Source organism: Hyalella azteca, unplaced genomic scaffold (genome assembly GCF_000764305.2).
Source record: "Hyalella azteca isolate HAZT.00-mixed unplaced genomic scaffold, Hazt_2.0.2 contig3273, whole genome shotgun sequence".
NCBI lineage: Eukaryota > Metazoa > Arthropoda > Malacostraca > Amphipoda > Hyalellidae > Hyalella > Hyalella azteca.
The window spans coordinates 55,740-76,411 of NW_025933525.1; the positions used below are offsets into that span (position 1 = coordinate 55,740).

The following is a 20,672-nucleotide window of genomic DNA, read 5'->3' on the forward strand; positions in this document are numbered from 1 at the left end:
TCGCTAAGTGAACGTAAGTACTTACGCTCTATTTTCTTGTCTATGATTGGTGGGTTTTGCTTGAAAGGCCGTCAATGATTGGCTGATGAACTTGCGATCTCTTAACTTTTTTGAGAGTATAGGCCCAGGGGCCATACTTTCATAATTCGCTAAGTGAACGTAAGTACTTACGCTCAATTTTATTGTCTGTGATTGGTGGATTTGAAGCCATTGAAAAGCCGTCAATGATTGGCTGATGAACTTACGATCTCTTAACTTTTTTTGAAAGTATGGGCCCTGGGTCAGCAGTTAACACTGTCCTCGCTACCTACGTCAGTACTGTCAGCACTATAGCAGTACTCTTTCAACACTATGTCGATCAACTTTCAACAATGTATTAAAATTATGTTGTGGATTTAAAACAATTATCACTAGGAAAAGTTATTCGTTATCATGCAAGGATCTGACAACAGTTACTCGTTGAGAATGACTGACAGTGTATCTTCAAATTTTACAGTTAGTCACAGAAATAATTTCGTACGATTGACCTTGGAATTGTTCTTTCACGTTGTAATGGAGAGTTTATACGGTTTTAAAAATTCAGCACTTTTGAAAAGAAAAAGTTGAAATTATTAAAATAAAAATTTGATTAAAAATGGTGATGGAGGCATTCTAGAGCTGAGACAAAAAATAGGTGGAGTAAGTGACCTGACAGAAGGGCTTTGATTGATCGGATGCAAGTTAAATTTAACATGAGGTGGAATTTACTTCAGCTTTTTGACTAGGCGACACCCGACTTGAAATGCTACTTAAATTTAACATGGGGTGGAACAGAACTCACTTCAGCTTTTTGACTAGGCGACACCCGACTTGNGCTCACGTCTAGACTGTCAGCGTTGAGCACAATAAGCGCCATGCCCTGGGCACATACAATAACTGTAAATGTATGCTCACGTCTAGACTGTCAGCGTTGAGCACAATAAGCGCCATGCCCTGGGCACATACAATAACTGTAAATGTATGCTCACGTCTAGACTGTCAGCGTTGAGCACAATAAGCGCCATGCCCTGGGCACATACAATAACTGTAAATGTATGCTCACGTCTAGACTGTCAGCGTTGAGCACAATAAGCGCCATGCCCTGGGCACATACAATAACTGTAAATGTATGCTCACGTCTAGACTGTCAGCGTTGAGCACAATAAGCGCCATGCCCTGGGTGAGGAGGCGGCAGGAGTGGCCGATGTTGATGGCGGTCTCTTGCTTGTCTCCGGTCAACACCAGGAGTGGCCGATGTTGATGGCGGTCTCTTGCTATCGTCTCGGGGACCTGAGGTTAACGAGTAACGCCAGCAGCAACGCTGCTATCGTCTCGGGGACCTGAGGTTAATAACCAGTAATTAATTCATACGTAGTAATAGAAAGGCAGATATGACAGTAATATAACAACGAGTAATTAATTCATACGTAGTAATATAGAAGCCAAAATAGTAGTAGTCATAGAAAGACGAAAATGACAGTTATACCACGATAGACAATTCCTTGAATCTACAGTTCACAAATCCGACAAAAAATCTACGAGAATTGACTACCACTTTTGATGGATGACAAACTGAGTGATCATGGGTTCTAGGTTCTGGTTGAAAGCAGAGAGTCCATGAATTCTAGGTTCTGGTGTTGAAGTAGAGACCTGGTCCTATAATGAATTCTAGGTTCTGATAGCTGAAGTAGAGACCTGGTCCTGTAATGAATTCTAGGTTCTGATAGCTGATCTAGAGACCTGATCCTGTAATGAATTCTAGGTTCTGATAGCTGATCTAGAGACCTGATCCTGTAATGAATTCTAGGTTCTGATAGCTGATCTAGAGACCTGGTCCTGTAGTTTATCCTCGATGGCCGAGGCACCGAGCAGCTGCAGGTTCTTTTCTATGAGCTGCGCCGCATCTTCCAGCTTCTTCTCGCGGTCCTCCAGCGCCGTGCTCGCCTCGTAGAACGTCTTCTTCCATCCCTTCAAATGATTACATTTTGAGAATCAATAGCCTATGAAGAAGGGTTTCTCTTCCCTATGAAAAGAGTTAAATGATAAAGAGTTTCTCACGAAAACTAAGATAAATAAATTGAGTGACTACGAGCATCTTAGCAATAGAGTTCCCGTTCAGTGGTTGAAACCTATATAGAACATAACTCACACAAAGGTTTACGTTGAGCTGCAAATTCTTCCATTAGAAGGGAGAGAAAAAGGCATTAATTTCAATTCAATAAAAAGTTTGTAATAAGAAATAAACCTCATAGAAAGAAGGAGATATGTCAGCTACGGCGAAGCAGAGCGTCCTCAGGCCCTCTGATGCGAACTCCTCCAGGTGTCTGATGGTGGCGTCCTTATACTGACTGCTCGGCGCCAGCCGATCATAGATAACCTGCCCAATATATTTATTTACATCAAATTAAAGGCACTACATGATAGTGTCTTGATTTCTTCAGAATATTGGAAAAGAAATTAGCAATACACATAATGAAGAATACGAAATTACATGTTTATAAATCTCTGACTGCTCGGCGCCAGCCGATCGTAGATAACCTGCCCAATATATTTATTTCCATCAAATTAAAGGCACTACATAATATTTCCACATTTCATATTGTCTTGATTTCTTCAGAATATTGGAAAAGAAATTAGCAATACACGAAATCAAGAATACGAAATTACATTTTTATAAATCTATAATTATGGGAATTGAAATCGATACTTTTCATCTTCCAAAAATAATGTAAAGTAGAGTAGATTTTACGCAGAGAATTGCTCAACTCCGTGATAAAGTTGATGATATTCATGACTTCCATAAAAAATAAAATGCGAATTATTAACATGAGAATAGCACAACCTTGAAAAGGCAGACAATACAACTTTTATTTTTAGCGTATTTTCTCATTTATGGAAATAAGGCGATATTGTGCTCGTCATGTCTGTCCGTCCGTCCGTCTGTCTGTCTGTGACCACGTTTTCATCGACGAGAAAATGCGCTCTCGGTCACTCACTGCAGTGAGTACTGAGTTATATTTATTTTCATTTGATTACCCAACTCACATTGTCAGCTCCTTTACAATAGAGCTTGATGGTGTTATTAGGGAGCCGTACTACGACACTCATCCTCTTACGTGCCGACGTGAACTCTAGCACGTGCAGCACGTGGAACTGTTCCTTCTTGCCGAGCGCGTCGAGTATCACGTAGTCGGGGGTGCGCGTGGTGAACACGAAGCCCAGGTCCTTGGCACCTTTCACGAGCGCTCGCTCATCTGTATAAAATATTTATACAACCTCGAAATATATACAAAAATCTGGAATGAAATACGTCGATGACACTTACAACCTCGAAATATACACAAAAATCCAGAATGAAATACGTCGATGACACTTATAACCTTGAAATATATACAGAAATCTAGAATGAAATACGTCGATGACACTTACAACCTCGAAATATACACAAAAATCCAGAATGAAATACGTCGATGACACTTACAACCTCGAAATATATACAAAAATCCAGAATGAAATACGTCGATGACACTTGCAACCTCGAAATATATACAAAAATCCAGAATGAAATACGTCGATGACACTTGCAACCTCGAAATATATACAAAAATCCAGAATGAAATACGTCGATGACACTTAAAAACTCGAAATATACACAAAAATCCAGAATGAAATACGTCGATGACACTTACAACCTCGAAATATATACAAAAATCCAGAATGAAATACTTCGATGACACTTGCAACCTCGAAATACATACAAAAATCCGGAATGAAATACGTCGATGACACTTGCAACCTCGAAATATATACAAAAATCCAGAATGAAATACGTCGATGACACTTGCAACCTCGAAATATATACAAAAATCCAGAATGAAATACTTCGATGACACTTGCAACCTCGAAATATATACAAAAATCCGGAATGAAATACTTCAATGACACTTTAATGAAAGCAAGATTCATTTAAAATTGAACTAGTACTAATTACAAGATGAAGCAATCTTAGTCAACGCGTTAAATAGTATTTACACAACCCTGCAATCCTGCAGGGTTCATCGTTGTTATTATTTACACAGGGTTGTTATTATTATTTATTATTGGCAGGATTATTATTTACACAACCTCCTGCAGCAATTAAATAGTATTTAATTCAACAAACTGCACAACCGCAAGTAAGTTGCAGTACATTTAGAAACTAATTTGGAACATACGACCAGTGCAGCACATAGCAGCAAAACGACATGAAAATATTATTATAAGTAAGGGATGATATTTTAGCGTTTCTAAATTTTAAGCAAGATTCAAGGAGATTAATTACTGATACTTTTCAGAACTATCAATGGCCTCCTCAGACACATGTTTAAACACAATAACTAATGCATTGTAAGGCTAATGAAGAAAAACAGGTTCACGTACTACCGTAACAAAACTGAAGGATATGAGGAAGTAGCAATACATCAATAAAATCTGAGACAATGCGGACAATGGTGCGGCGTTTTTTCCCCAGTTTTCTCGGAAAGAAAACTGGGGAGAAAACAAGGAGCTACCACATATGCCATCTTCTGAAACATGGGGCGGCATTGCAGATACTAAATAGCCGATATTGTTTACCTTGGACATAGCACATTTTCCTGCAAATTGGTTTCCCGTCTAACGACCTAAACACTAAGAACAGAGAATTCGCTATGTTCTTAGTGTTAGCACAAAGTGAGAGTTAGTTGACGTTTAGATGTTACACGTTCTTCTTAAGACGTTACACGTTCTCCGAATATCGAAACGTTCTCCAATGTCCTCATGTACGTGCGTGCAACCATTGGTGAGCTTTTTTAGCGCATTTTCTCATTTATGGAAAAAATGCACTATTGTGCTTGCTATGTCCGTCTGTCTGTCCGTCCGTCCGTCCGTGACTTCACGTTTTCGTCGACGAGAAAATGCGCTCTCTGTCACTCACTGCAGTGAGTACTGAGTAATATTTTTTTCAATTATAGAGTATCCACCGTATTATTATGAATATGAATATGAGTTGTTATTGAGAAACAGAGGTCAAGACAGTGCCTGCGGACCTGCCATCGTCGACAGCGTAGACATTGCCAGCTACAGAGCAGCTCTTGAACTCCATGATGTTGCTGCGAGGTACCAGTGGACGCTGGCGTCCCACTGGGAGTTACACACGGCCATGATGAGGCACAGGATGATCAGTAGGACGAACAGCAGAATAATGAGGTGGTTAGTGAGCCGGTCAACCTGCAAGTAATAAATATTATAACATGGCGGAGTCTCCATTGAAATTTAGGCCTAGTTCGGTCTATCATTGATTCTAGATTTCTTAATATGTTCACAGTTAGCATGGACTTGAACCGGCCTCCCTTAAATCCAATTTAGCGCTCTTAGGCGTTTGATGAAAAAATAATTGCAAAATATATTTCAGACGTTACGCTGTAAACAGTACTAACGGTAGATCGTTTAAGGGGAGCAGAGGCAGCAGAATTTTTCATTAGTTTGCAAAATATATTTCAGACGTTACGATGTAAATAGTACTAACGGTAGATCGTTTGAGGGGAGCAGAAGCAGCAGAATTTTTCATTAGTTTGAAAAATATATTTCAGACGTTACGCTGTAAATACTAACGGTAGATCGTTTGAGGGGAGCAGAGGCAGCAGAATTTTTCATTAGTTTCGTCTCGTGGCCGGTATAGATGACGACTCCGAAGATCCAGTTGGTGTTCTGCAACTTAGCACCGCGCAACAGAACTTGGTCCGGACTAAGAGGCACGGCTCTGGAACGAGGTTTCCATGTACAAACACTCCGTGTGAATGATGTTACACGATAGATAATGGAATTGGTTAGGAATTGGTTTGAAAATGTAGCCACAACGTACAAGTCGTATGATGGGACACATAGATTTTGTTCGAATAGTTAGCTAAAATAAACGGAAAAGACGTATGATGGTAAATGGTACAAACACTCCGTGTGAATTAATGATGTTACACGATGGAGAATGTAATTGGTTTGAAAATGTAGCTACAACGTACAAGTCGTATGATGGGACACATAGATTTTGTTTGAATAGTTAGCTAAAATAAACGGAAAAGACGTATGATGGTAAATGGTACAAACACTCCGTGTGAATGATGTTACATGATGGAGAGTGGAATTGGTTTGAAAATGTAGCTACAACGTACAAGTCGTATGATGGGACACATAGATTTTGTTTGAAAAGTTAGCTAAAATTAACGTAGAAACCATTTGGTGGTAAATTACATTTTATTCAAAGGCTAGCTTCAATGTACACAAAATTTACAGCTATCTAATGGTAACAACATCGGAGAAGTTGTCCAATTTTCAGAAAATTTTGGCAACATACATTAATTATCCGTGTTGTCAAGAAATGGTTACAACAAAAAAGAATTCTGCAGATTGTCAAGAAATAGTGACGAAACATAAAAATCTAGCGGATTTTCGAAAGATATTAGAACAGAAATCTGTCAATTATGGAAAGATTTTGTCGGTTTCTTCAAGATAATGATAGTATACAAGTATTTTACAGATTGGCAAGGCAATGTGTAGGTATGGTATTATGACGGTAAAAGGAATCTTCTCATAGGATTGTTCCGTAGCCCCTCAGGAGTCAGTATACGCTCACACTAAGCTCTTTCCTACGCAAACACTAATCTCTCTTCTTACCTTCTGGAACCTTTTCTCAAACACAAAACTCAGCGGATTTAGATATGTGACAATTAAAAACAACATATTTACGATACATCTTACATGGATTATCTTACATAGACAAGGATTATATAGAAGTTCAAGAATCAATGACAACGTGGAGTAACTATGCAGACCTTCGAAAGTCACGCATTTTCAATTCATCGAAAATGTTCACAAAATTAAATCTCATGAACATAAAGTGCATGAAATTATAAGTACAGTCAAATGATGCAGTGCATCTAACGGCTTGGCATCTTCACTGAGGTTGCCAGTGAACTGATACAGGAATCTGTTGGTATCTCATGAATATAAAGTGCATGAATTCATAAGTACAGACTATATTGCGCATGGCGCCACCTTCCTAGGACTAATGGCCGCCACGTGGCGCGCAATTCAAATAAGTAAGTTCCCGCGCCGCACCCTGTATAAGTACAGTCAAACGATGCAGTGTATTTTACGGCTTGGCATCTTCACTGAGGTTGCCAGTGAACTGATACAGGAATCTGTTGGTATCTCATGAATGTAAACTGCCTGAAATTATAAGTTATCTCAAGAATGTAAAGTGCATGAAATTATATGTACAGTCAAACGATGCAGAGTATCTTACGGCTTGGCATCTTCACTAAGGCTGCCAGTGAACTGATACAGGAATCTGTTGGTATCTCATGAACATAAAGTGCCTGAAATTATAAGTACAGTCAAACGATGCAGTGTATCTTACGGCTTGGCATCTTCACTGAGGTTGCCAGTGAACTGATACAGGAATCTGTTGGTATCTCATGAATATAAAGTGCATGAATTCATAAGTACAGACAAATTATGCAGTGTATCTTACGGCTTGGCATCTTCACTGAGGTTGCCAGTGAACTGATACAGGAATCTGTTGGGCAGTTCGCACTCGAGACGGCCTCGTAAGCTGATCAGATCGCGGGCCTCAAGTCTGTGCGCCGTCTGGGACACGCCTTGTCGGATCTTCAGGTTCGTCTCACCGTCAAGATTTGCCGTTTCGATGTAGCAGATGGCCTGGGGCTCGCTGGAAACAAAAGGTGAATGTATAATTTTAAGCATAATTATAATAAAATATCATAAAATTGCAGGTTCATTCCCTTGAAGTTTTGTTATTTAACCCGTGAATGTTCGACTTTAAGCATAATTATTATAAAATATAAAATTGTACATGCATTCCATTGAAGTTTTGAAATAAAACCCGTTTTAATGACGACTAAAACAAGGGCTGACTTGCAAAATAAAACCTTAAAATTATTATTTTCAACCTTTGTCAGTAAATGAAGCATTAAAAAATAGCAGAACATTCAACAACTTAGCGATACTTGACGCCATAAGATGCTTAATCGTTGTTTTTCTTTAAACGCAACTCCAGAGTTTGTTTTAAATGTTTGAAAAATTACATTTTGTATTTTAATGTTGACACTTTTTTAATTCCATACGTTGATCAGAACAATCAATCAATATTCCATTCCAGCATCAGCCAACCCTCAAAACCTCACTTGCTATACACTGAGAGAATTGAACGAGTCATATCTTCCAAATAGTGACACACTTTCTGCAAGTAGCACAGATACGCCTTTGTGCCGGATCAGACTGGGTGAGGATGACCCAGAACAATGGCACAAAGGTATATCGCTATTTGCATATGTATCACTGATTTCTCGCAAAAAGTGTATAGATATTTGGACAAATGTCAATATTTTCCATGAGTAAAGGACACAAGTGAGTTACACAAAGGACACAAGTTAGTACAGCACCTGGATGCGAGAAGGATGAGGTCGGCAGGGAAGAAGTTGTTGTTGTGGACTTTAATAATGTCGCCGACTTTGACTCGCCGCCATTTTACATTTAGATTTTATAATTTCATATTATTTTATTTGCATTTTATACATTTTACATTTAAATTTTTTTATTTTATATAATTTTTTTATTTATATTTTATACTGTTTTACATTTACATTGCTTCCTTATAAAAACTTCCAAGGTGAGCATTTCATTAAATTTTCATGATGGACACATTGTTGCAAGTTGCAGGGTTGCAACTGATGGAAAAAGTGGGGTTCATAAAGTTACGCGTTAATACCTTATTTCCACAGGATTGTTTATCAAAATTTGAATTAGTTAGGTATTAGGATAGTCTGTTGTAAGGCAGGAAAACTATGAAATTTCAATTGGATAATATTCTCAAAACGATACCTATCATTATAATTATCATATCTTCATATCATTTTTTTATTTCATCATAAGTACCAATACTTATTTCCTGACAACAAAGTCTTCTGATGAGACAATCGAATGTCGAAACCTACTCGCGGAAAGTGGAAAGTTTTATTAAAAATAAAGAAAATCTAGCAAAGGTTCCGGCAGCGATTGCAGTCGCTGTAAACGTAAGTAAAATGGCAATTGGCGAAGGCGGCGTTGAGCCATGTTGCTAGGCGGCCTGAAATCCAAGAGCGACCTTCTTAAACCCTGACTATTTTTACATCAAGGCTCGGCCGTTCTCTTGGGAAGGGTGACAATTTGTCCGCGACAGTCGAGCGATCCAGCCTTTTAATGAAGCCTAACTGAACGACTTACTCACTAAAGACTAAGAATAAGAATTGGTTGTCCTTAGAATGAGAGCAAACAAGAAGTTGAGAATAAAGCAAGGGTAGCAGCAGCAACAAATACGATGTACTATTACCACAAAAAAAAGTGGTATTATATGAGGCATGCGATGCATTTGTAATGTTAGCTACTTAAATTATACAACCACTTCTGAAGAGTACCATATATGGTAGGTAGGAAAGTACCGGCCGTGCACTCAAACCTAACAGTAATCAATAAACAAGGAGTGATTTCCTCAAGTCGTCGTCAATATTCTTCTTTTTAGCGCATTTTTTCATTTATGGAAAAATTCACTATTGTGTTCGCCGTCCGTCTGTCCGTCCGTCCGTCCGTGACTTCAAGTTTTCGTCGACGAGAAAATGCGCTCTCTGTTATCTACTGCAAGGAGTACTGAGTTATATTTTTTTAGAAAATTTTCGTCGTAATATGCAAACTTGTGCCTACGAAGATGCGACTCCGAGAACGACACAAACTAGGATCAGAATGCCTACATCAAACTAGAACATGCAAATTGGCGTATGACGATTAATAATATTCATCGAAAAGCTGTGTCTGAAATATATTTTTTTATTACATCACACCATTTCACACCATTTTAATTGGGTTAAGTGAATTTACTATATAAAAAATATAATCAGTACTCACTGCAGTGAGTGACAGAGAGCGCATTTTCTCGTCGACGAAAACATGAGAAGTCACGGACCGACAGACATGCAGACAGACAGACGGACGGACATGACGAGCACAATAGCGCCTTTTTCTATAAATGAGAAAATGCGCTAAAAACTGTTGCCAACAGTAGCGCGACTCGAAAAAGACGCATGCTACCAATAATGAATGCCGTGGCCGCCGGTCGTGGTAAAACAATATTTTCTCTCTCAATGTCCCAGGGTCTTGCTAGTGGCAAAAAAGATGTAATGCAGCCGAGCCCAAAAAAGAGTCTATTAGAGTGGCCGCCATCGAGGACACGTTTTTATGTGACTTTATGATGATAACTTGACGCCAGGAAGCAGAGTGCAATAGCGACATTATCACCACGCCACTCTGCGCATTACACGCCGCAAGTATCCTACGCTGAGAGTCTCGCGGCAAAACATTATTCCCAACCCAAAAATTGCCATGAGAAGATAAATATTTGGGTTTCTCCCTTTCCATGTGAAGAGTAATATTCTTGTTCCTGATCTCATATTATGAACATTTAAGACACTGCCTGAACAATCTCTAAAACACCCCAGTCGCCCTCTAGACTCTCTTTCATTTTATTTTATACAGAAAGAGAGCACTTCATTTAACTCTAACGCTCAGGGCAATCCATTCATGCTATGCCTTTTTATGCAACTAAAGCAATTTACATACACCATATAAACAACCATTGCACACAAGTAATCACTTTAATAAACTAACTACGCGGATTTTAAACACCTTCATAAATATTTGCGAATGAAAATACACAGAAATTTGGTACATTTTAACCATTTAATTCAGAACTTATGTCAACAGTGAGGTTGGATTAAAAAAAGTAGGGACTAAGGGATATCGCAGAATTACGAAACCCGGTAAAAATAAGTGGCTTTCTTGGTGAGGTTGAACCTGAGACATTCAATTTATTATTCAAATTGCATAAACAAACATAGGTACGAATTGAACTTAAAAAGACATTATTCAAACTTGAGAGCTGAACGAGAGAGTCCTACAACTGACAGTTCCGATAATAAAACCATCAAATACATAATGTGATAGAAACACCCACTTTCCCTATAAACAACGCATTGCTGTGCTTGAAAAACACTTACGCACTCCTTTTAACGCCATAAATATCAAAAAGCAGCTGCACAGACTGCGACAGCAAATTGGCTAAGTAAGAGTGAATCCAGTGCGTGAAAAATTCTCACCTGCAGTAGAGCGATGACCAGGAAAAAGATGTTAGCGTATCTCCGGAACTGTTCGAAGAGGAACATGGGTAGGAAGAAGAGGAGTCGGTAGCGATACTTGGCCGTGCTGATGGCATTACTGCAGTATTTCTGCAGCTGTGGGTCATTGAAAATGATTGTGCGGTGCTGCTGCTGAGAACCCGCCATCCCGCCACCACCGCTGCCGCCACCAACGCCACCTACTCCACCACCTCCCTCCGCGTCGCTCCCGCCGCCGCCGGACTCGTCATCTGAATCAAAATATAAACATCTTTAAATATACGAGGAACTTAAAAAAAATAACAATAAAATGCACGAAATCTTCATGGGAAATGATGCAGAGTTAGTCTGTCAGCTTGAATCTGAGCTATAGAGGGTTTTCAAGAGTTTGCGTTAAGTCACACTTGACTTGCGAATAATATGCCAAAATTCAAAATAGATTCGTACTGATACTAACATGTGAGCTTTATCACATATTTAGTTATTAATTGCCAGTCTTTCTACTCGGTATAACTTTATTCTGAATTTCCTTTCCATACTTCGTTATCTTTCAGAAATTATAGGCCAATTCATGCATGACCTACTCCCATTTTCCAAAATTATGGCTTTCGTTTAAATAGAGTGCGAGGACACGACTTCAAGTCCCTGAATTAATATTTTATTCACATATTTTGGTCGATGGACTCAATAATAATTGACTAGTAACATCACAATTATTTCCTCAGAATGCCGGGTCACTAATTGCATTAGAATTTTCTTATGAAACGCTCTCGATGGTGAGGTCGAGGTAGACGTACTTTAATGCAACCTTCATGCGCAACTATAATATACGGTCCTGTGATGACGCAAGCTGTGATGCAATGCGCGCTGTGATGCATATGTGGCGTAAAGTAGTGAGTGAATAATTCAAGCTCCGAGATTTTACAGCGAGACAAATCCATCATAAATATTAGATGTTGCTTTTCAAGAGTTTCGCACTCAAGTGTTTCGTTGCAATAGAATAAATTGAAATTGCGAGCAAGAAAAATAATGAGCAGGAGAGACATGCCTCGATCCTATCTTGTTAATTTGTAGTTGTTATACATTGTTGTCTGAAAATAACTTTACGCCGTATACAGTTAACCACACGTGAAAATATAAAGCGAATATTGATATTCAATTCATAAGCGAAGAAACAGACCAGTTCCGACATCAAACATGTCATGGCTCGATAATACTCAGAGATCAATACATTACAGTCAGAGAATCAGATGATTCGACCGGAGTCACGCCAAGCAGTCTTCCAAAATAAATCATCACGGGACCCAACCGGCACGCTTGGAGCACAAAACTGAAGACAATCACGTCTTTCTTTGGGATTGAATTAACTTGGCAATTTTTAATCACAAAAACGAAATCTCTTGAGAATATTTTCTGGGGCTCTTAACAAACTTTAAATGTTCAACATAAATTACTTCACTCATTAATGCGGTAAAACGGGCGTTGGTACTTCATGATACATCATTTGAATACATTAGAAGATAAAATAATGTCAACAGAAATACGTAGTTGACGTTTGTTTGTGCCCCTGCATAGAACCAGTCAAAACTGACCTATGCTGCACTAAGATCGATGGATTGAAAGATAAAGATCACGCTCGCGTCACAGTCTCGACTCACACAGAGCAAAAGAAAATGCAGCCGGCTAAATAACGGGGCCATGACTCTGGCAATCTAGATGTGAGATGCAAATGAAGGGAGGCAAGTCTTCGGCACAGCGATAGTGCTGAGCTGGCTCTGCCCGCGAGGCTTATAGGAAATTTTGGGGAGATGCAGACTGCTGCCGCGGCTCGAAGAAACGCCGAGGCTTTCCTGGCAATATGCCAAGAGGACAAAAACTGGCCGCAGAACCAATTAACGAAGCCAAGGGAAAAGGAAGGGACCGACCGCTTTGGCGTGAGCATATGGAGCGTGAATGGTTCTCGGAAAATCTTGAAGAATTTCCAAGAACAAAATTAGGCGAGGAAGAGACGCAGGCCATGACAGCACGAGAGGCAGCCGAGCAAGCCCAGAGGCAACAATAACAGCAACAAGTGAAGCCTGGGGAATATCAATTCCCATCCAATCGAGGATATCAAGCGTGGAAAGGACGGTCGTCGACCAATAGGCGGTCAGCGACGGGATTTTCGTGCTTTTCTCCATCCGGTCGGCACCAAACCGTATTATTCGTAGCAAACCATATTTACGCACGTAAATAGCATCATGTTTAAATACTATTTTGGAACGAAAGCAACCTAATTGGCCAATTATAAAGTCGTGGCTAAATATTTGCAAATTTAAAAAAAAACTATTATAATTCATTCAAAGTACGTTGAAATTTACCGAATATCGACCAAAAATTATTCCTCTCACCCCAGTGGTGAGAAAATTACAAAAAAAAATAAATTTTCGTCTAGAGTCTAGAGGTATCCAAGTTTTTATTGATACTTCCTACTGCGCCGTGTCGAGTTTGATGAACACTTTAATCAAATTACAGAGAGATTTCGCAAGTCAAAATTGTGAAGGCTATCTGGGTCGGACAAGATGATGGTCATAAAAGCAGGCAGCTGGAACCGTTACAGAAATATCCTGAGCACTGAGCAGTCAGTCTAATATACGCGCGGCCTAAACAACCATGAAGTTTTGGGCGAGCTAACCAAGCCCCACCCACCGACAAAACCTGGCTGGTCAAACAAAGCCGCTCCACAGCAGCGGCCATCAGCTTTTTTTCCCTACTGAGGTCATAAGAAAAGCTTGGCGATCGTAACCGCAACTAAACATAAGAGCACAAGCAACCTTAAAAGAGAGTAAATATGAAAATAGAGCAAGTGCATAGAAATTGCTGACAACTAAATGTTACATGCTTTACGTTCTAACGAAAAGAAAGAAATATTACGTGAAAGCTTCATTAATAATGTATAAGGAGGAACCACCTACTAAATTATATTTCAAAATCAGCTCCATATATATACATGAGAATCTTGCTGACATATGCAGATTATTTAACTTGTCACCTAAATATCACAAATTCTTGTTTTTCATCGTCACTTTTCTGTCAACGTTATGCAACGAACCCCAATAGTACGGCAAAGAGAGCTCTGGGTCTAGCAGACGAACCCGACAGTCAGAAAGCAACATTCCATAACGGACTGTCTGAAAGCAACATTCCATATCCTTCATTGTTCCTTGTGCAAGGGAGAAGACGCATCCATCAGACTCAGCACCAAAATTACCCCACTCGGGACCTACTTTCAGAAAAAGATAACGATTTTGCACTAGATTTTTTGAAAGATATCTTTCTGTTGGGGTTGCGGTGGCTCGAGCTTCCATGTGATGGCTCAACGCGCACGCACGATTCAGGCGGAAGAGACGAGTGTATTTTTTACAAATACTAATGGAAGCGTCACGACATTTATGCGCTGAATAAAACTACAGTATTAACTCAGACTTTATTTTACGTATAAAACCCCTGTGAAAATAATCCTGTAGAGGGACTGGATTGTGTGGTCACGGCAAGTCACGCGATGCTGAGAAGAGCGAATGCGTGTCCATTCGTCTGTGCTGATTATTGTAATGCGGTAGCCAGTTACACCTAGCTTAGAGTTGGCTCCAGGACTGTATGTTGATGTTATGTGAGCATTGAGACCATGTTCGAAGCTACTTTTATTGTCGTGAATGGGCTTACATTTTAGCATTATTTAATTGAGAGACATTAAGATAATACATACTGAGACAATACACTGATAATGCATTTCGATGAGGCATAGTTTATTGTTTGACGATTGGACTATTCTTCCACTTTTTATAATTCCAGTTGTTGGTGCTTCTTAAAACTGACGCGAATTATAGTCAGACTAGTGTAGCTGACGGGCATTAGCGGCTGCTGTGTTGAGAGGCTCTGATGATCCAACTATCGATTGCCCAAGTTTGGGTTGGAGGTCACGTTTAATAAATTCGTGATCTATCCCGGTGATTGTTGGACGTCATTTTGTTCTCAGTATCCATATCGACATGGTAACTTTTTGCTCTATTGTGAAATGCTGAAAATAATAATAAAATTTTTCTACATAATACTGACACCGGTTAGTTGCTACGTGGAAGAAAATTTTCTCATTTTCAAAAGGGTTGGACAAGACTTGGCGTGGGCTCCTAAGCCAATTGTAAATCGTAGACCAGAAATGTTGGTGAAAGCGCCAAAAGTTTCCTAGCAGAGTAGGGTTCAGTCTGAGGAAATCGATCGGCAGATTTCATTAAGCAGCTCGCTAAACTCGATTGGCAGCAGCCGGCAAGAGTACGGGAAAGGTTTGTGAACACTTGATAAAAAATCTCATCAAACACTTACAATATAAATATTGGAATAAGTACCATCAGTCGTCCAATTCCCGTTTGCCAATTTACCTATCGCAGCTGAGGTCTGAAATTACTGTATATTATAAACCCATGAGAGATGACTGTACTATACTATAACTATAGACTAAAAACTATAAACTATAAACTATTTACTATAAATCCAAGGTTATGGATTACCATATACTCTGAACCCATGCGTTGCATTAATTGGTGTGTTTTGGCCTGATCGTGCTTGAATAAATTACTTAGCATACTGTACCGGTTTCATACATCGAAGTCATTTATAGTAACGCAAGTCAGGTTCTTTCAAATTCTCCTCATTGAGAAATTAGGGAACGCATTTTTGCGTTTAATTTAAGCTTTTTTTATTACAAACGTTGCAGCTCTCGTGCAACAACCCGTCAAACTTTAACGGATGGTCGTCAATCCTAACCCTGGACCTGTCCAATAAAAAGTCCATGTATTTTTATAGATATAATCAACGAACTGTTTAATGTACGACTTCGGGTACATCAATTGATAAAGACGGAAATAAAAGTATGAATTGCTGATGTAGAATCACATACAAGGCATAACGCATTTAATTCGTCGACTGGTTTTGACGGGCAAGTTTATAGTGATCAATGATCACGCATCACGAGTTGATGCATGCATACTTCAGTATTTATGCCCGAGCATAGCGTATTTCTACCCTGAAGAGAAGGCATAGATAATTTTCAACTAGAGCGCCTATAAATGTAAATAAAAAACACCCTTAAAGAATCGAGATAAAATTTGATTCACACAGATTCTTTTGAAAGAATATTTATCAAGCGAGTAACCTCAAATTTAACAACACAATTTGTGTCGTGTGTGTTCAAGTTCCTGCGAAAGAAGCAATCCGTGATCTAAAGAAAAATTTGTTGTTTACCGAATTGGCTCTTGAATTCTGAGAAGCAATATAAATGAATTTAAATGCGGTGAATAAGAGCCCGTTTTGCGGCCAATATAAACCCAATTAAAGACAGAGGAGCGGGATCAACTTGGAGATTGATTGGAAAATTGCACATTAGACATAAAAAGCACAAAGAAGCAGTGAACTCAAATTAGTCTCAGCCGCACAATTTTGAAAAAAAATCGTAATGTTAGAAAGTTTTTCACGCCAACGAAATTACCGAGTTTAATGCACTATTTTGAACAAATAATTAAAGTTAAACGATGGTGCAAAATAATAGGTCTACAGTAGCAGAGTGTGCGGCAGAGCAGACCATCAGAAGGTAGAAGGGTAGTAAGTCAAACAACAGTAAGGGGTCTATAGTAGCAGCGTGTGTGGCAGAGCAGACCATCAGTTCTAGCAGGGTAGCAAGTCAAACAACAGTAAGGGGTCTACAGTAGCAGAGCAGACCATCAGTTCCAGGAGGGCAGCAAGTCAAACAACAGTAAGGGGTCTACAGTAGCAGAGCAGACCATCAGTTCTAGGAGGGTAGTAAGTCAAACAACAGTAAGGGGTCTACAGTAGCAGATCAGACCTTCAGTTCTAGGACTGTCTCTTATACACATCTAGATGTGTATATGGTGCTATATGGAACAAATAGCGTGATATATGGAACAAATATGGTGCTATATGGAACAAATAGCGTGATATATGGAACAAATATGGTGCTATGTGGAACAAATAGCGTGATATAGGTATGGAACAAATATGGTGCTATATGGAACAAATAGGGTGTAATATGGTACAAATAGGGTGCTATATGGAACAAATAGCGTGATATATGGAACAAATAAGGTGCTATATGGTACAAATATGGTGCTATATGGAACACATATGGTGCTAATGGAACAGATATGGTTCTATATTGAACAAAATATCCAAATAGCGATGAACTTCTTGCCCCTGTTGGCCATACTGACCCAGTTTAGCCCAGCTATAGGACGTGTCAGTGCTACATGCAGAAAGTGTGTCATGATGACTCACTTATTTTCTGACTGAATGTTGCCGCTCAAGGCAAACTCTATGGCATATTGATTGACTCTTATGCTAGGAGGCATCGTAATGTGCTGGTCATAAACGTTTTTTCATTACCTTCATTAACGTTCATTATCATTACATAAACGTTCATTATCATTACAACTGTTTGCGGAATTAAAGTTTGATAGCAAGTCAAACAACAGTAAGGGGTCTACAGTAGCAGATCAGACCTTCAGTTCTAGGAGGGTAGCAAGTCAAACAACAGTAAGGGGTCTACAGTAGCAGATCAGACCTTCACTGCTGGTCAGGAGGGGCAGGGAAGTATAAGAGCAGCCAATCTCGGCAAGTGATAATCCAGGGTCCAGCTGAGGGACGGTCAGCACGCAACCTAACCTCAGCCCACCGCACTCTGTACTGCAGTACTCCAAACACACACACATTAAAGCCTTTTGTAATTTATTTCACTATTTGACTCGCATCACTTGCAAAAGATAAAACTTGTGGACTGTGGCTACCTCACTTGAGGCTAAAATATTGACTTGATTTGTATAGTTTGTTATTGTTTAAATCCGCGAAGATAAATCCGATAAAATTTTGAATTTCAAATTTAGAATCACGATTTTGGGGAAATTTTTGGACAGAATCGTCGATTAGTGACACATGAAATATGAATTTCCATTCCAACCATAAGGATGAGGCAAAAATTTATGGCTGCTGACGATTAGTGTTAAGTAAGATAAACTTCTCTTGGAATTACACGTGGAAGGACGCCCACCTCGTGACCTCATATTCAACCTATAGACCTATGCGCTAGACTATGAGACGAATAAAAGTATAATTATTTATCCTAACATTTTTTAACATTTATCCAATTAACATTAACATTTTGCCAAAAGTGAGGAAATGTGCCCCAGACTTCAACGAAAGTTTTCTCGTCCACGGCTCTTTTCATCGAACAACAGAGTTGTGGGAGTTACATTGTTCCAGAAAAATAAACAATATTTAAGCTTGGTGAGAGGTATAGAAAACACAAGAATCGTTAATGATGGCATAGGGAGCCATATGACTGATGGCACAGGGAGCCATATGACTGATGGCACAGGGAGCCATATGACTGATGGCACAGGGAGCCAGATGACTGATGGCACATGCTTAGGGAGCATGACTGATGATACAGGTAGCCATATGACTATTGGTACAGGTAGCCATATGACTGATGGCACAGGTAGCCATGACGAAGGGCTTATGATGGCTCAGAGGGCGACGACTAAGGAATATCAAGCACCTCATAAAACATGCTCAGGTGAAGGTCAAAGGTCAACACATAAAAAGATCACATCATGAACGATTAGAGAGCGCCGAGTTTACAGAAGTTTTGTAACGTATTTTTGGCGAATTCGTCATTTTTTCCTGTTGCAACATTTATCCTTCTTTCTTCAATTTCATTGGCAAAATGCGCCACAAAAAAGATAGGACTTTTATAAAAATTGGAAAAAGTTCACTAAAGATATGATCGAACTTCTCGCTCACCGGCCTAGATGTTAAAATGAATCAAAACGTAGCAAAAATTTAGGAATGATAGTAAATCAGTCAAATTTTAAACATATTCACTCCCTTAAAATATTATTCAATTTCATAGTTTCTTAGTTTGTGCTGAATGCTGATCAACCAGTTATAATTTAACAAGCATCGCAGACAAGGACATTAAATTAATTTAAATTTGAGTTGTAAAATCCGTAGACTTTTATTACGAGTTGTCTAAGTGCATGTAGGCGGCCAAGTTACGACTAATCCGTAAAATCTAAAGTGACATTTCAGATATAACGCAATGTATGGTTACAGAAAGTGATCATGCAAAATAGATCGGCACAAGGCAATAATAGTCAAGTAAGGCCTCAATTATAGTGAAAAATCACTCTAGTATGATAATATTCATGATAACGCAATGTACAAGATCGACAACAGCGATGGTGCACAAGCACCGTGAGCAGCACGAGGAGACGAAGCCGGGATCAAGCGTCAGGTACGTGATGGCATTATTTGTCGACGTTACCATCCAATATGGACGCCCCGCACGCCATCGCGGAATACATTACCTTGCAGAGCTGCTTTACGAGCGCCTACACACGAGTGCAAGGCGCTGAAAAATTCTCAACCGGCTTATTGGTGGCCACTGAATTCAGTGCCGGTCGGCCGCTGTAAAGACCGACATGATTTACGATAATGTAGATACGAATCTACGAAATTTAACTTAGATACAAAATGTAGATACGAAATGTAACGTTAAAATTGTGAATTTCCATAGAGCCAAGTGAGAATAATTGATTATTTGTCAGACTTAAAAGATTATAGTAGGTGAAATCGTAGTTTCATTGCATGAGAGATAACTCGAGGTTTGCCGTTAAACTAATTATAATTTCAGAGTAAATTCTAAAATCTCCAACTAGACAGACGCGTCCTTTCTATAATAAATTTGCAAAAATCAAACTCCCACAAGAATTACAATAAATTCGAATACAATTAAATGTGTAACTTTCAGATGATTTACCGTGCAGCAGCCGACGTCCGTTGTTACTACCTCCACTGCTGCAGCTAAGTGAGTCATCATCCTCGGGCGGGTAATAGTCAGCCTCGTTCCATGATGACCTGTAGTAGTCGCGTGCGCTCCTAGGGCGGTCTTTAGACAACGTGCGATGGTGTCGCGAACGATGCCGTGATGCCCCGCGGCCAGAGCGCGATTTGGAATCTCGACCTTGACTTTCCCCTCTTTGCTGGCGCTCTAAAGCTGGCGAGACTAGCCGAGCTGGAGACGCCCCACCCAACGTGATCATCGTGGCATAGAAGATGCAACAAAGGCACCTTCGCCCAAGATGTGCTAGTAAAATGGGCGATTTCAAAGGAGGACAAAAATAAGTTGAAAGAAGAACCGAGACTACATAATTACACCGACACTAACTGATTCCGCCAGCCACGAGAGATGGAGAAGGGAAGACGATTAGGATAAAACAAAGGAGAAGCGGAGGACCAAGCACCTTGATCGAAGTTATGGATAGGTGGAACTGGAGGCGGTAGCGCCAACCTGGAAGCGAGATGTTGGGG

The 20,672-nt window shown here is 39.6% G+C and overlaps 1 protein-coding gene across 1 annotated transcript in view; it reads right to left on the reverse strand.

The window, feature by feature from the left end:
• LOC108678313 (phospholipid-transporting ATPase IB) overlaps window positions 1-20,404 on the reverse strand; it is a 42,041-nt gene extending 21,637 nt beyond the window's left edge. The window contains exons 1-11 of the mRNA XM_018166693.1: window positions 20,122-20,404; window positions 11,238-11,506; window positions 8,496-8,572; window positions 7,565-7,762; window positions 5,650-5,797; window positions 5,136-5,265; window positions 3,064-3,272; window positions 2,264-2,395; window positions 1,849-1,986; window positions 1,309-1,358; window positions 748-784 (exon numbers count right to left, since the gene is read on the reverse strand). Of these exons, the coding sequence (XP_018022182.1) occupies window positions 748-784; window positions 1,309-1,358; window positions 1,849-1,986; window positions 2,264-2,395; window positions 3,064-3,272; window positions 5,136-5,265; window positions 5,650-5,797; window positions 7,565-7,762; window positions 8,496-8,572; window positions 11,238-11,506; window positions 20,122-20,404 (1,671 nt within the window). The remainder of the gene's footprint in view (window positions 1-747; window positions 785-1,308; window positions 1,359-1,848; window positions 1,987-2,263; window positions 2,396-3,063; window positions 3,273-5,135; window positions 5,266-5,649; window positions 5,798-7,564; window positions 7,763-8,495; window positions 8,573-11,237; window positions 11,507-20,121) is intronic.
• Between the last annotated feature and the right edge of the window lie 268 nt (window positions 20,405-20,672).